The sequence below is a fragment of the Nerophis ophidion genome, linkage group LG20 (assembly GCF_033978795.1).
Source record: "Nerophis ophidion isolate RoL-2023_Sa linkage group LG20, RoL_Noph_v1.0, whole genome shotgun sequence".
In the NCBI taxonomy this organism is placed as follows: Eukaryota; Metazoa; Chordata; class Actinopteri; order Syngnathiformes; family Syngnathidae; genus Nerophis; species Nerophis ophidion.
The window spans coordinates 18,725,298-18,742,861 of NC_084630.1; the positions used below are offsets into that span (position 1 = coordinate 18,725,298).

Consider the following 17,564-nt stretch of genomic DNA (forward strand, 5'->3'; position numbering starts at 1 on the left):
GCACCCCGGGACTTATGCGGCCGGCGGCGGGACTTGTGGGACTGGAACCCTGGAGGTAATTTGGAAAAGTTGGCATAAGTCCAACAAGTCCCGCCGCCAGCCGTGCAAGTTCCGGGATGCCCAAAATGTCCATAACACACCCAGTCAAGTCCCACGGGGAAGGGGATAAAAAGATAATAGCAAAATCAAATTACCGGATGTTATTTATCTTGTTTGCTCATTTTCCGGGACTGATATACTAACATTGTCTGGTTTATTTTGTACATACTGTATGTCGCTCTTTTACAAATAAGAATTGCTGTTGCGACATCTAGTGGACACATTTATAACAGATGTTTCTTTCCTTCAATAATTTCGGTTCATTTTTATACTTAGCAAACTCTTCCTGCGGGCCGGATGAAACCTTTTCAGGCTCGCAGGCCTTAGATTTGACACCCCTGGTCTAGAGCGAGAACTATACAACGTCCTTACAATGCAAATCCTCTGAGCAGGCTGATCAGATGGGAAGTGACAAATTACCGTACCAGAAGCTTAAAATGATCGTATTTTGAAGAAAACGATCGTACATACCTTATCTGCTCCGGACTATTTGCTACATGCATCCATCCATCCATCTTCTTCCGCTTATCCAAGGTCGGGTCACGGTGTTCAGCAGCCTAAGCAGGGAAGCCGAGACTTTTCTCTCCCCAGCAATTTGGTCCAGCTCTTCCCGGGGGATGCCGAGGCATTCCCGGGCCAGCCGAGAGACAAAGTCTTCCCAGTGTGTCCTGGGTCTTCCCCGTGGCCTCCTACCGGTCTGACGTGCCCTAAACACCCTAGGGAGGCGTTCGGTTGGCATAGCCCCGAGAGAGAAGTAATCCTAGAGATGTCCCTGGTGCCAGTGGCAGCATAACTGTATTAGTAAAGTGAAGTGAATTATATTTATACAGCGCTTTTTCTCTAGTGACTCAAAGCGCTTTACATAGTAAAACCCAATATATAAGTTACATTTAAACCAGTGTGAGTGGCACTGGGAGCAGGTGGGTAAAGTGTCTTGCCCAAGGACACAACGGCAGTGACTAGGATGGCGGAAGTGGGGATCGAACCTGCAACCCTCAAGTTGCTGGCATGGCCGCTTTACCAACTGAGCTATACCGCCCCAATGTTTACTGTAGCAAATAGGGTGGAGTGCCATCTCCGGGTTGGGGAAGAGACCCTGCCCCAAGGAGGAGTTCAAATACCTTGGAGTCTTGTTCACGAGTGAGGGAAGAGTGGATCGTGAGACCGACAGGCGTCTTCAGTAATGCGGACGCTGTATTAATCCGTTATGGTGAAGAAGAAGCTGAGCCGGGAGACAAAGCTGTCATTTTACCGGTCGATCTACGATCCCATCCTCACCTATGGTCATGAGCTTTGGGTTCTGACTGAAAGGACAAGATCACGGGTACAAGTGGCCAAAATGAGTTTCCTCCGCCGGGTGACGAGTCTCTCCCTTAGAGATAGGGTGAGAAGCTCTGTCATCTAGGAGGAACTCAGAGTAAAGCCGCTACTCCTCCACATGGAGAGGAGCCAGATGAGGTGGTTCGGACATCTGCTCAGGATGCCACCCGAACGCCTCCCTAGGGAGGTGTTTAGGGCACGTCCGACTGGGAAGACCCAGGAAATGCTGGGAAGACAATGTCTCACGGCTAGCCTGGGAACACCTCAGGAACCCCTGGGAGGAGCTGGACAAAGTGGCTGGGGAGAGGGAAGTCTGCGCTTCTCTCGTCCGGCTGCTGCCCCGGCTACCCGACGTCGGATAAGTGGAAGAAAACGGACGGATGGATGGACCTTAAAATAAACCGTGTACTCCTGCTTGACTGAGTATGGTTTGAAGAATGGTTGTGCCAACACCTTTGTTGCCCAGTTCTACAAACGTTTGTATATGATTGTGGTTTCTGTGAGTGGTCAACTGTGCTTGAATGTTGACATCCTATTTTGTGTACACACTCTCCCGTGCTACATTGATCATTTTGGTGTATTGTTGTTTAGCTTCTGGATCAGAGTGAAAGTGTGACCGTCCAAGTGCATCAGCTGACCCTGGACTGTAACATGCACCAACAGAAGAGCACTGTGATCCAGAACCAGATGAGAGAGTTGCAAACCGAAAGAGACCAAGTAAGAAAGGGAAAACAATGTAGGCCTTTGTATTGCAATGAACTATGATTGGGAACATAATATAAAACGGACACCACAAGCCTCACTTTGCAGTGTACAGAAAGACCCTGCGATTCGTCTCAGCCAATCAAACAAAGTATAGGTTGCATTCAGTCAAGTGACTTTTTCTGACTGGTTTACCAAACCAATATGGCTACCGTGTACCAAACCCTGTGCAAACTATCTGAGTACGTAAAGGGGGCTAGGTTTTACCATTAAAATGTTCCGTATATGTTATCAAAAAGAGTTTTTCCAAGTGATTCGTCGGTCGCGTTCCCAGACATCTCGAACTATCTGGTGCTCCAGACGTTATTCTCCACAGCAAAACAGATGAAAACTTACAAAAACGCAGAGACCTATTACTTATTTTGTCCGTGGCTGAGTCAGGGATTGGTATCAAGACTCTACCGGATATACTGTGATCGCATTGTTTACAGCAATGTAATGTTCATATGTGACAGCGCGGCAAAATGGTGAAAGACACATGGAAATAGAAATAGGTGTATTCATGCCTGACGGCCTCGGTGTAATTATCAATTCCGTTACTCTTCAAACGCAGGATAGGATAGGTCTTTATTGTCATTGCACAAGTACAACAAAACTTTGTTTTGAGCACAAACCCGTTCAAGATTAGACAAACAGTCAGTGTACAGGGTTACAGAACAGGAACGCTGATGGGTCGCCACAAGGCGCCCCGTAAAAGACGGGGGAAAAAGTAAAACGCTGGGGAAGGATGAGTAAAAAAATACAATCTTGACTGAGCTCCTAAGGGGGCATAGTCTGGAGTGGGGAAAAAAAGCACAAATACATATTACAACATACTTCTCGAGATATCTAGCAACAAATGGAAGGGAGTGCGGGGTCATGGTGTTAGGCCGCAGCTCTCAGGCGCTGACCATCCTTTCATCAACCCTATGGGATTTGCGTCGAGGGCGTTGGATTGGGGGGTGTGGGGTATGTTTGTGTGGCATATATTTTTGTGGATGCATGTTTGTGTGTTCCTCGGCCTTGATATCGTGCAGTCGCTCATCCAAAGTCAACAGGTCCATGAGAGACAAGAAGGGAGTTTGTTGTGTCTTCGCCACACTTTCCTTCGAGAGAGTCTCGAAGCCAGGGAAACAATTTCAGACAGAAGTGATCAGTTCGAGCGTCTTGTTTTCAGATATGTCTATGCAACACTCTTACACGGTTGAAGCTAACATTTTTAACAACATGGAACTTTATTGGCACTAATTTGTCATTAACCATCTGTTTTGTTTCCTTCTTTCGCAGTAAGAAATATGTAATAGTGTTTGTTGTAACTTGGCCAGATCCTTGTAGTTCGCTGAGCTCCACACCAGGATCTGGGCTCGGAGGCAATGCAAACTCTTTCAAGATAGCAAGAAATAATGAACCTTTCAGGATAGCCAGGCGGGATTTCATAGATCTGACATTGCGTTGAAGCGACTGTGTGATTCACGTAGTCGTGTGCTGACTTATTTTCTTTGCACAAACAACATCGATCGTCTACTGACATGACTGCGTTGTTTCAGTAAAAGTTCTCTATATTTTTGCTCTGTCGTTATCCAATATGTCGGCTGTTCTGTTTTGGACTTCCCAGCATGGCTCTCATCAGCATCACGGGTTGATTTTGATGTGAGTGGTTGAAGTGGCACGTCATTCAAGATAACGGACAAGTTATCACATACAATGATTTTTTTTTTTTTTTTCTACAAGGCCCCGCCTTCTGAAATACATCTCCCATTCAGAAGTCCCAGATCTTTGTGTGGAGCTCAGTCAAATACAAGGATCTGGCGAGAGTCAGATTATGTTTGTTGTGCGCTGAGAGGCAGAGATGTGGGCCTGTCTTTGCGGCATTGAATTATCTATCTTTACACCTGGCGAGATTTTTAGCGCCCACATTTAGATGTAGATTTAAGATTTAGATTTGAAATGTAGGTTTGGATTTAACATTCACTGTTCTCATTTAGATTTAAGATTTTAATTTAAGATTTATTTTTAACATTTAGATTTAAAATCTAAATTTAGATATAACATTTAGGTTTAGATTAAAAATGTACATTAAATGTTTGGATTTAAGTTTAGGTTTGGATTTAACATTCAGTGCTCTCATTTAGATTTAAGATATGGATTTAAGATTTAGTTTTAATATTTAGATTTAAAATCTAGATTTTAAATTTAGCATGTAGGTTTAGATTTAAGATTTAAATTAAAAACATTTGGATTTAAGTTTCGGCACGGCGTGGCGCAGGGGGAGAGTGGCCGTGCGCAACCCGAGGGTCCCTGGTTCAATCCCCACCTAGTACCAACCTCGTCATGTCCGTTGTGTCCTGAGCAAGACACTTCACCCTTGCTCCTGATGGGTGCTGGTTAGCGCCTTGCTTGGCAGCTCCCTCCATCAGTGTGTGAATGTGTGTGTGAATGGGCGAACGTGGAAGTAGTGTCAAAGCGCTTTGAGTACCTTGAAGGTAGAAAAGCGTTATACAAGTACAAACCATTTGAGTTTAGGTTTGGATTTAAGATTTACATTTAACATTATGGTTTAGATCTAACATTAAGATTTATATTAAATATTTGGATTTAAGATTTAGATTTAACATTTATATTTAGATTCAGCATTCAGGTTTTGATTTAACATGTAGCGCTCACATTTAGATTCAAGATTTAGATTCATCATTTAGGTTTAGGTTTAACATAGCATGCTTACATTTAGATATATATTTAGGATTTGAACATTTAGATTTACATTTATTATTTAGATTTGGATTGAACATTTAGATTTAGATTGATCATTTACATTTGGATTCAACATTTATGTTTACATTTAACATTACATTTAGGGTAGATTTAGTGTCCATGAATGTTCTCATTCATCCAGGCCATTGTCTGCTCAGAGCATTCTATCGATTGCAACTGGACTGTTTGGTTTATCTTAGAAGACATTCAGTCCCTCATCCGAGTAGGCTTCATCAGTTTGTGCCCATAGACTTAGATTGCTCAGATCTATTCTAGCCGTTGTTGCCAAAACCCCTGTTAGTAAGATTCCAAAACCAGGAGGGTACTTCTGGGCAAGATTGCTTTTGCCCTATCCTAGTGGAAAAATAAACCTTTGATGCAAACGAACAATCCTACTGTCAAAGGCAACGACAGTCGTTGAAGTGTAATCTACCTTCGTTATCACTGTGGATCGACTACTAGTAGTCCAAAATAGTCGGAATCCCCAGCGTAAGCATTCCAGTCAATTGTAAACACATGGCACAAATGGCATACTGGTCCCGTTCTGGTACCAGAATGTTTCTAACTCCTGTTATTAGTTGGAGGCTAAATTGCAGTATTTTAGGAATGGTTGAAAGGACAGATTTGTATGTGGTATACAGGTGGTGTCGCATACCACCTCCTCTGTCCAGGAAGGGTTTTTCAATCTTGACATGGATAGCTTTCCCTCACTGCTCTTTCTTACCACCCGTCCTCCCTGTCCAGAATCTTTACATTTTTGTTCTCTAAGGAGTGCTGTTTCTCCTTAAGGTGCAGGTAGACAGCTGAGTCTTGGCCTGAAGAGTTTGCCCGTCTATGCTGTGCCATTCATCGGCTTAATGGTTGTTTTGTTTCACCAATATATGAATCAGTGCATACATCATTACACTGGATAGCATACGCCAGATTGTTTTTGTGGGTGTGGGGTGTCCGGTCTTTAGGATTCACTAGTCTCTGTCTCAGGGTGTTGGTATCAGGTGTACTGGGATGTTGTGTTGGTTAAAAAATCCTCTGAGTTTCTCAGATAGATACAAATGGAATGACAATATGTTTGTGTCTGTCATTGACAGAACAGTAGATCTTTTTTTTCCCACCACAATAGGGCGGATCCGTCTTTTCCCAGGCACACCTTCATTGCATTGTAGTAAAAATAGTTGGGGTTTTGGCACCAGCTGCTAGACTAGCTCTGACTATTCTAAGTCGAAGACTAGATATGAGCAATCTAAGTCTATGAGCATGAACTGATTAAGTCTACTTGGGGGAGAGGTGAAAGTCTTCTAAGACAAAACCGAACAGTCCAGTTGCGAACGATTGAATGCCTTGAGAATAGATAAGGGGATGTTGTTGTGGTTTCTGAACACCTTTCATGCGCTTGTGATTAAGAGGTACATAAATAAAGTGTGATGTATTGATTTATCGGACTCTCGTGCTGGTTTAAGACGTGATTAAAAGTCTTAAAAGAGGTAGATCGTTCCAAAGCTTTGAAGCAACCATAGAGAAAGCATGATTCCCTTTGGATTTGAATTGAGTAGTGAGGACGACAAGAAGAGATTAATCAGCAGACCTCAGAGACCGTGTACGGGTGTAGATTTTTACAAGGTCAGAAATACTGAGGTGCACAATAATGATAACAATGACACTGTGATAAGGTTTATTTACATAAGTATTCACAGCCCTTGCTCTATACTTTGTCGATGCACCTTTGGCAGCAATTACATCCTCAAGTATTTTTTGAATGCAATGCTTGGCACACCTATCTTTATGCAGTTTCAGCCCATTCCTTTTTGCAGCACCTTTCAAGCTCCATCAGGTTGGAGGAAAACCGGCTTAGGTTCCTGCCTGAGGCACAATCTCCTGGAATGGGCGCCAAACTGCAGAATTTACAAAAAAAAATTGTATAAAATGAAAAAAATACATAAATACAAATGAATTTATAATGAAACACACTCTGCACACTTATTAGGGAAGTTTACTTGTAAGTAAGTAACAATAAAACCACAATATGGTATTTAAAGTCTTTGGGATCAAGTTACTAGAGGTATAATCTTTAATAGTAACTCTACAAAACGATGTTGATGAGGTACAAAGCAATGTCAACAATCTTCATGAACAGATTGTCAGTGGTGTACAAAGGGATGTTACAGATCTCCGAGAACAGATTTTCAGACAGCCCAAATAATCTTGGGATGATAGGATGGAATTTCGAAAGTTCAGAGAAGAAGTTAAGGTTTTCAGTGAATACAATACAGCATTAAAAAGAAGACTGGAGAAGCTGAAAGAGGAGAATGAAACAGTAGAATGCCAACATCCATTGGGACAACAGCAGTGTCCCATTGGGAGGAGATGGCTGCATTGAGACAAAAGCTCAATGCCAGACAACATGAAGACGTCACCAATCTGGGGAATATCAGTATTTTGGAAAACATCAAAGAGGAAATGAATCGGTTTACACAGGGCGACGCATCGATCCTTGATCCAATGCAAGAGCAGTTGACAACAGAAGAGAACCAGATCACAAGAACACTTCAACGGAGCAACAAGTGGTCAGCTCCCTCCATCAGTGTGTGAATGTGTGTGTGAATGGGTAAATGTGGAAGTAGTGTCAAAGCGCTTTGAGTACCTTGAAGGTAGAAAAGCGCTATACAAGTACAACCCATTTATCATTTAACTTTCTGCAATCAAAGGGAATTGATGTCAATATTGACACCATTGATGCGTTTATTTCACTGAATAGAAGACGCAACAACACCACGCCAGTCACCATTGTTAAGTTCCCCAACAAAAAATCCAAAATGGCATTGCTGACACAGGGGAAAAAAGCTGAAAGGCGCACATGTGTACATGTGAACTGAACGCAATGCTGAAATCTCCAAGAAAGATAACGGTGGACATATAGAATAGAAGAATAGAATAGAATAGAATAGAGTTTTATTGTCATTATTGCAATGAACAGGTTCAAAGAACAACGAAATTGGAGCAGCTCCTCCTAAGGTGCATATACAATATGGTAGTATAAATAGTAAAAAAAAAGATAGAGATGACAGATGTATCTATGTATATGTATATGTATCCACACAGATGCATATCTGCATGCATATGAATACATATACACACATACATAAAACATTATTTCACATTGTAGTCCGAAAAAATAGAAAAAACATTTAAACATTACACATGAGGACATGATGGACATATTGTGCTGACTCAGTGCCTGTTTAATGCTACTATGGCTCTTGGGTAAAAGCTATTTTTTAGTCTATTGGTGCTCGCTTTTAGCACCCTGTAGCGTCTGCCTGAGGGTAGCAGTTCCAGGTGGCTGTGCCCGGGGTGGAATGGGTCTTTCAGGATGCTCTGTGCTTTCCTGAGACAGCGGGAGCTGTACAGGTCAGCCAGGGGGGGGGAGGGGGAATCCGATTAACTTCTGGGTGGTCTTTATGACTCTCTGGAGCGCCGTTCTCTCTGCGGCCGTGCAGCTGCTGAACCACACGCAGATGCAGTAGGTCAGGATGCTCTCAATGGAGCACCGGTAGAAGGACACCAGCAGTTCCTGTGAGAGGTGGTTGTTCCTGAGTATTCTCAGGAAGTGCAGTCTCTGGTGTGCCTTCTTGATGGTAGCCGTGGTGTTGGTGCTCCAGGATAGGTCGTCGGCCAGGTGGACTCCCAGGGAGCGGAAGTCGGAGACCCTCTCCACACAGTCACCACTGATGATCAGGGGCAGGATGTCCGTTTTTTTCCCTCCTGAAGTCTATGACCAGTTCCTTGGTCTTGGAGGTGTTCAGGGCCAGGTTGTTGACTTTGCACCAATCCGACAGCTTCTCCACCTCATCCCGATATGCAGCCTCGTCTCCCTCCGAGATGAGCCCCACTACGGTGGTGTCATCCGCAAATTTGATGATGGAGTTGCTGGAGTGGGCAGGTGTGCAGTCGTATGTGTAGATGGAGTAGAAAAGGGGGCTCAGCACGCAGCCTTGTGGAGAGCCGGTACTGAGGTGCAGGCTTGATGACATGTGGCGACCCAACTGCACCCTCTGGGGGCGGTTGGATAAGAAGTCCTTAATCCACATGCAGATGGAGTTCGAGAGACCCAGGTCTGACAGTTTGGACACCAGTCTATCAGGAATAATGGTGTTAAATGCCGAACTATAATCCACAAAAAGCAGCCGCACGTAGCTCCCCCCCGTCTCCAGGTGACCCAGGGAGGAGTGTAGGGCTGTGGCGATAGCGTCCTCTGTGGACCTGTTGGCTCTGTAGGCAAACTGGTGTGGGTCTAGCTCTGGAGGGAGGACTGAGGTGATATGGGTCCGTACCAGCTTCTCGAAGCACTTCATAGCTATAGGTGTAAGTGCAACTGGACGGTAGTCATTCAGACATCTGACAGAGTTCTTCTTCGGCACCGGGATTATTGTGGAGGTCTTCAGGCATGATGGGATGACGGCCTGGGAGAGGGACTGGGTGAATATATATACATATATCAGGGAACCTCAAGTGCCAACTGCAAAATCTACATCAAACTAATTGGGGGTCCAGACACAAGAGTACTATTTGTCAAAGACATCAAGGATCTGGACAAACATTGAAACTCCTAAAGCAACCACAAAAAATGCAACAATCATGAAGTCAGTAGGAAAACATACATCGACATTCAACTACAAAATTACAACACTCCAAGGGATTACCGAACAAAAAGATCTGTACTCTGGTGCACATTCGTCTACACTTATAGACGTCCATAGGGCAACATAAATGATTGGTGAACAGGAATGTATGGAACTGAAAACCTTCAGCAACATAGATCATAATGGTCCAGAATTAGATTCGGATATAGAACCAGAAGAAAATGTTTCTATTTCATACCAAGAATAATTGTTTTTAATATGCAGATGAACAATAAAACGGAAACATTAAAATAAAAATCTAACTATTTTTCATTTTAACAGCAGAAGTTTGGATTCAAATGACAACAATGTGAAGCATTTTTTGACATTTTGAATTTTTAAAAGAACCCTTCAAAGTGATTATCTCAGAAAAAAGGATAGTTTGACGATCTGTCCCTTCATTTCTGTTTGTGTTTATTTCAGAGCTCTTATTTTGGTTAAATGTCCTGCTTGTCTCCTTATAGGCAGTTATCCCCTCACCTGCTGCTGATTGGCATCCTTTCCACACCCGTTGTTAATAAGCAGGGATCTAATTTTGTCGGGCTCGCCAGTACACCTGCACAGACCTTACCGGGAAGGCTGAGGAGTGTGATCCCACGATAATTGGAAAACACCCTCCGGTTCCCCTTCTTAAAGAGAGGAACCACCACCCTGGTCTGAGAGGTACCACCCCCGAGGTCCACGCGATGTTGCAGAGTCGTGTCAACCAAGACAGCCCCACAGCATCCAGAGCCTTAAGGAACTCCGGGCGGATCTCATCCACCCCCAGGGCCTTGCCACCGAGGAGTTTGTTTAACTACCTCAGCAACCTCAGTCCCAGAAATAGGAGAGTCCACCACAGATTCCCCAGGCACTTCTTCCTCATAGGAAGATGTGTTGGTAGCATTAAGGAGGTCTTCGAAATATTCTCTCCACCCATCCACAACATTCATAGTCGAGGTCAGCAGAACACCATCCCCACAATACACGGTGTTGACAGTGCACTGCTTCCTCTTCCTGAGGTGACAAATGGTGGTCCAGAATCGCTTTGAAGCCATCTGGAAGTTGTTTTCCATGGCTTACCCGAAGTCCTCCCATGTCCGAGTTTTTCCCTCCGTGACCGCTAAAGCCACACACCGCTTGGTCTGTTGATACCTGTCTGCTGCCTCCAGAATCCTATGAGCCAAAAGAACCCGATAGGACTCTTTCTTTAGCTTGATGGCATCCCTCACGGCTGGTGTCCACCAGCGGGTTCTAGGATTACCGCCACGACGGCCACCAACCACCTTGCGGCCACAGCTCAAATCGGCCACCTTGACAATAGAGGTACAGAATATTGTCCACTCGGACTCAATGTCCAGCGCCTCCCTCGTGACATGTTCAAAGTTCTTCCGGAGGCAGGAATTGAAACTTTCTCTGACAGGAGACTCTGCTAGGCATTCCCAGCAGACCCTCACAATGCATCTGGGCCTGCCAGGTCTGTCCGGCATCCTCCCCCACCATTGGAGCCAACTCACCACCAGGTGGTGATCGGTAAAAAGCTCTGCCCCTCTCTTCACCTGCAAATTCGATGACACAACTGCAAAGTGGTTCATCGAACTGCTGCCTAGGGTGTCCTGGTGCCAAGTGCACATATGGACACCCTTATGTTTGAACATGGTGTTTGTTATGGACGAGCACAAAACTCCAATAACAAAACACCACTCGGGTTCAAATCCAGGCGGCCATTCTTCCCAATCCCGCCTCTCCAGGTTTCACTGTCGTTGTCAATATGAGCGTTGAAGTTCCCCAGTAGAACGAGGGAATCACCCAGGGGCGCACTCTCCAGTACTCCCTTGAGTAAATCCAAAAAGAGTGGGTACTCTGAGCTGCCGTTTGGCAAACAACAGTCAGGACCCGTCCCCCCCACCTGAAGGCGGAGGGAAGCCAACCTGTCATCCACTGGGTTGAACTCCAAGGTGCAGGCTTTGAGCCGGGGGGCAACACAAATTGCCAACCCAGCCTGTCGCCTCGCACTGCTGGCAACGCCAGAGTGGAAGAGAATCCAGCCCCTCTCGAGAGAACTGGTTCCAAAGCCCTTGCTGTGCATCGAAGTGAGTCCAACTGTATCTAGCCGGAACTTCTCCACCTCGTGCACTAGGTCAGGCTCCTTCCTTCCCAGCGAGGTGACGTTTCACGTCCCAAGAGCCGAGGATTGGACCGCCAAGTGCCCTGCCTTCGGCTGCCGCCCAGCTCACATTATATAATAAATGGGTTGTACTTGTATAGCGCTTTTCTACCTTCAAGGTACTCAAAGCGCTTTGACACTACTTCCACATTTATCCATTCACACACACATTCACACTGATGGAGGGAGCTGCCGTGCGAGGCGCTAACCAGCACCCATCTGGAGCAAGGGTGATGTGTCTTGCTCAGGACACAACGGACGTGACGAGGTTGGTACTAGGTGGAAATTGAACCAGGGACCCTCGGGTTGCGCACGGCCAGTCTCCCACTGCGGCACACCGTCCCATTGCACATTGCACCCGACCTCTATGGCCCCTGCTATGGGTCGTGAGCCCATTAGAGGGGGGACCCATGTTGCCTCTTTGAGCTGTGCCTGGCCTGGCCCCACCCACGGCCCTGGTACCCGCATCCGGGCAAGGGAAATCTGGCTCTTTTGTTTGTATTTTTCAGAGGTCTTCGAGATGCTCTTTGTCTGATCCCTCAACATTGAGATATGTCATGAACAAAGCAAGAACATATTAATTAGCTGCGTATATACAGTAGATCACCAAAGTCATACATTAATAAGTTTGAGAATTGGATTAAGGCAATTTTTACTGAAATCAGTCAAAAAATAACTTTCTTACATGGAGACTTCAACATTGACTTCTTGAACCCGAACAAACCATAGCCCATAGATGACTTTATGGACACAATGTAGAGCCTGGGTTTACATCCTAAAATCACAAGACCAAGCAACATCTCAGGACACAGCGCCACACTTATTTATAACATTTTTAATATGGTTTTGATGATAATAATACCAATAGTGGTCTGGTGATATCCAACATCAGTTGTCATAGACTTTTCATTTTCTATGATGGAAACTAAATGAAGAGGATAATTGATGACAAAAACCCATTTCATAGAATCATGTACAGAACAAAGTATGACAGCTTTCAAGAATGATCTGAGAGATCAAAGTTGGGACAATGTCTGCAGTGAAAATGATACAGATGATGCAAATGCTAAGTATTTTAATACGTTCATGATGTATTATGACAACATTGTCCATTGAAACAACTTAGGGAAAAAAAACATCAACCACCTTGAAAAAATGAGAACCTTTAACATGTATCAGCAACCTATCATTTCAAACAAGCAAATTCAAAATGAAAATAACAAAAATCATACCAGTTTATAAGACCAGAAGACCAGAGACAAAACACAATCTACTTTCACAATTAAAAAAAAACATTGAAAAACTGTTTCACAAAAGATTAGACAAATTCATAAATAAAAACAAAATACTCACAGACAACCAATACAGAGCCAACATCTCAACGTCAAATGTGATTGGTATGGAATCAGAAGGTTGGTCTTGGACTGGGTATGAGGCTATTTAACCAAAAGGAAGCAATACGTGCAGATAGGAGAACACCCTTCCACAGAGCTGAAAATATTTTGTGGCGTACCTCAGGGATCAATACCTGGACCAAAATTGTTCAATCTTTTTATAAAAGACATTTGTGAAATTACAAAGGACTTAAAGTTAGTATTAGTTGCAGATGATGCGACTGTATTTTGTTTAGGAGAGAACACACAGAAGATAGTACAAATAATAACATAAGAAATTAACTATATAAACAGATAAAATTATGTACAAAGCAAACTATAATGCACAATAATTATTTTCAACAAAAGTGGAGAAATATAACCTTAGAGGAGAATCTAATTTAAAACATTTGTATGCACGTACAACACTTAAGACCTTTAGAATGTCTGTTTGCGGAATTTGTTTATGGAATGGATTAAGCAAGGAAATCAAACAGAGCACCATTATGATTCAGTTCAAGAAACTTTTCAAACTGCTAGTGTTCACAAAGTACAAAGAAGAACAATTATGATGAACGTCTCGAACCTTTAAAAGAAAGAATCAATAAAAACGGAGGGGGGAGTAGCTGTGTACCTGATGAAGAACTTAAAGTATAAAGTGATTACCAAAATATGTCTTTAGCTATGTCAGGTTTAAACATCGATGACATTTATTGAAACAGACAAGAGGCAAGGAAATAAACAGAGACCGAATTCAATTTGGCTCAATTTGAGGAGAGACGCCTGGATACTGTTCCCTTGTACAGTGTCTCAGCACGCTCTGGCAAAAGATTGTTTGCCACCTCTTTTTATTTGGACTTTCCCTAATTACATAACAACAGCTGTTTCTAAAGGAACGGGGGGGGGGGGTTGTAAACAGCCATTGTTTTCGCTCACATTAACACAAAAGAAAAAGATGCCTTGGGGTTGGGCTGGTCCTGGATCGAGCTTGGGCAAGTCTTGGATGACAATAGATAACCCCTCCCGTCTCCTCCTATCGTACACAATGGAATTACAGAAGATTAATGCATCAATCTACCTATCAGACCTGTATGGTATAGTGGCCAGGCGGAATTGATTAACAAAAAGGGGACAAAGATTGAACTCTTTGGCGTGAATGCCAGGCGTACTGTTTGGATGAAACCATGCACCGTTCATAACCAGACCAATACCGTACCTACAATGAAGCATATTGGTGGCAGCATCATGCTGTGGGATTGTTTCACAGCGGCAGGAACTGGGAGACGTGTCAGGTTAGATGGCAAGATGAATGCAGCAATTTACAGAGACATCCCGGAGGAAAACCAACACTTCCCATCCAATCTGATGAGCTTGAGAGATGCTGCAAAGAAAAGTGGGCAAAGTGGAATGCATGAAACGGCCCAATTTATGGAATAAGGCTGTAACATAACAAAATGTGGAAGAAGTAAAGCGCTGTGAATACTTTCCGGATAGACTGTGTGTCATAAGCATGAAGAGGATATGATTTATTGTATCTTTTGAAATGTGTTCCATAAGTAGGATGTGAAATTAGAACACAACAGATTCAAGAATCGAGCCCCGGACACACGGAGCACAGGCGGAAGTCATCGATTCAGATTTTAAAATAGCTGTTTGTCAGACATGACTTGAACCAGTTTAAGGGTTTGCCTCTTAAACCCACAAGCCACCGACTAGAGATTTACTGTGTCTAAAGCGGCAGTTCTATCTAAAATAATTCAAATGGCAGACTCACCAGAGTGAGTGGATATCAAACGTTCAATAAAAACCCTTAAAAGTACAAATTCGGGGATATTTTGGAGTGAGTCCCCATTACCTGGATTGTTTGACTTCTAAAAAGTACAGAAGAGGAAACGGTTTTCAGAATCAACTATGCAGGCGGACACAAACAGTTGATAGATAAGTGCCACAGGCAATCAGATCACGAGTTAGTAAGGCCTTCTAGCTGGCCTTACGCCGTGATTGGATACTGGTGGGGGCGGGGTTTGGTGTTAGCGGGGTGGGGGGGGGGGGGGGGGGGTTGTATATTGTAGCATACCGGAAGAGTTTGTGCTGCACGGGGTTTTGGGTATTTGTATAGCTCGGTTAGTAGAGTGGCCGTGCCAGCAACCTGAGGGTTGCAGGTTCGATCCCCGCTTCCGCCATCCTAGTTACTGCCGTTGTGTCCTTGGGCAAGACACTTTACCCACCTGCTCCCAGTGCCACCCACACTGGTTTGAATGTAAAAATTAGATATTGGGTTTCACTATGTAAAGCGCTTTGAGTCACGAGAGAAAAAGCGCTATATAAATATAATTCACTTCACTTCTGTTGTGTTTATGTTGTGTTACAGTGCGGATGTTCTCCCGATTTGTGTTTGTCATTTTTGATTGGTGTGGGTTCACAGTGTGACCCATATTTGCAACAGTGTCAAAGTTGTTATACGGCCACCCTCAGTGTGACCTGTATGGCTGTTGGCCAGGTATTCATGGCATTCACTTGTCTGTGTGTAAAAGCTACATATATCATGTGACTGGTAGAGGTTGTAGAGCAGGGGTCACCAACCTTTTTGAAACCAAGAGCTACTTCTTGGGTACTGATTAATGCTAAGGGCTACCAGTTTTATACACACCTAAATAAATTGCCAGAAATAGCCAATTTGCTCAATTTACCTTTGATAAAAAAATCTTTATATATAAAAAAATGGGTATTTCTGTCTGTCATTCCGTCGTACATTATTTTTTCCTTTTACGGAAGGTTTTTTGTAGAGAACAAAAAGATGAAAAAAAAACACTTAATTGAACGGTTTAAAAGAGGAGAAAACAGGCAAAAAAATTAAAATTACATTTTGAAACATATTTTATCTTCAATTTCCACTCTTTAAAATTCGAAATTCAACCGAAAAAAAGAAGAGAAAAACTAGCTAATTTGAATCTTTTAGAAAAAATTTAAAAAAAAGAATTTATGGAACATAATTTGTAATTTTTCCTGATTAAGATTAATTTTAGAATTTTTATGACATGTTTTAAATAGGTTAAAATCCAATCTGCACTTTGTTAGAATATATAACAAATTGGACCAAGCTATATTTCTAACAAAGACAAATCATTATTTCTTCTAGATTCTCCAGAATTTTTTTTTAAAAGAAATTCAAAAGACTTTGAAATTGTCAGAGTTATTTGTTGTCGAACCCAAATATGCAGAGATGGAGGCAGGCATTGAATGGGAAAACATGATTTAATTTAAATAAATAGAACAAGGACCAACAAAAAGCGCGCAGATGGGCGGAATGACAAACTAAGGGTCTTTAGCATAGAAGCTAGCAAGAAACAAAAAAGGACCTAACGTGGAAGCTAGAAGGCTAGCACACAGGAAAAACTGCAAATGGCTAATGCTAACAGAAACAGCTTACCGCTACGACGACCAGGAAAAAATGTAACACGACAGGTAGTAGCTGTAACAAAACGACACGACAGGTAGCACGACATGACTGACATGTGGCAACGACAATACAATGATCCAGCAACTGACACAAGACAAAGCAGGTACAATTAGGAGCGGGCTGATTGGCAACAGGTGCCAATCAGCTGCAGCTGAGGAGGAACACAGCACTCAGGGCACAAGACAGGAAGCTGACAAAATAAGAGCACTAGACAGGAACTAAAGACAGGAGATACTAAACACAGAAGAAACAGACAAATGCAGAGGAAAAAACTAAAACATAGACAAACTGTCAGGGGAAAGCCTGACAGAAATAAGATTTTATTTTGATTCTACAGATGTTTTAGATTTGCTGAAATAATTTTTTTGAATTTTAATCATAATAAGTTTGAAGAAATATTTCACAAATATTCTTTGTTGAAAAAAACAGAAGCTAAAATGAAGAATTAAATTAAAATGTATTTATTATTCTTTAAAATAAAAAAATAAATGTACTTGAACATTGATTTAAATTGTCAGGAAAGAAGAGGAAGGAATTTAAAAGGTAAAAAGGTATCTGTGTTTAAAAATCCTAAAATCATTTTTAAGGTTGTATTATTTCTCTAAAATTTTCTTTCTGAAAGTTATAAGAAGCAAAGTAAAAAAAATTAATGAATTTATTCAAACAAGTAAAGAGCAATTCTTTAAAATATGTTCTTGGATTTTCAAATTCTATTTGAGTTTTGTCTCTCTTAGAATTAAAAATGTCGAGCAAAGCGAGACCAGCTTGCTAGTAAATAAAAAAAAATAAAAAAAAATAGAGACAGCTCACTGGTAAGTGCTGCTATTTGAGCTATTTTTAGAGCAGGCCAGCGGGCGACTCATCTGGTCCTTACGGGCGACCTGGTGCCCGCGGGCACCGCGTTGGTGACCCCTGTTGTAGAGGATGCTAAAGACAGTGGCTTTAAGGCATGCCCCCTAAATCTGGAGAAATTCGGGAGATTGGTTGCCCTGGGAGAT

At 42.8% G+C, this 17,564-nt stretch overlaps 1 protein-coding gene across 5 annotated transcripts in view; it reads left to right on the forward strand.

Moving 5' to 3' along the window:
• card14 (caspase recruitment domain family, member 14) overlaps positions 1 to 17,564 on the forward strand; it is a 123,006-nt gene that overhangs the window by 47,336 nt on the left and 58,106 nt on the right. For all 5 annotated transcript variants that reach the window (XR_009803113.1, XM_061880639.1, XM_061880641.1 and 2 more), the window contains one exon: positions 2,011 to 2,136. Coding sequence is in view for 4 of the 5 variants with exons in the window: in XM_061880639.1 (XP_061736623.1) it covers positions 2,011 to 2,136 (126 nt within the window). In the remaining variant the exon portion in view is untranslated. The remainder of the gene's footprint in view (positions 1 to 2,010; positions 2,137 to 17,564) is intronic.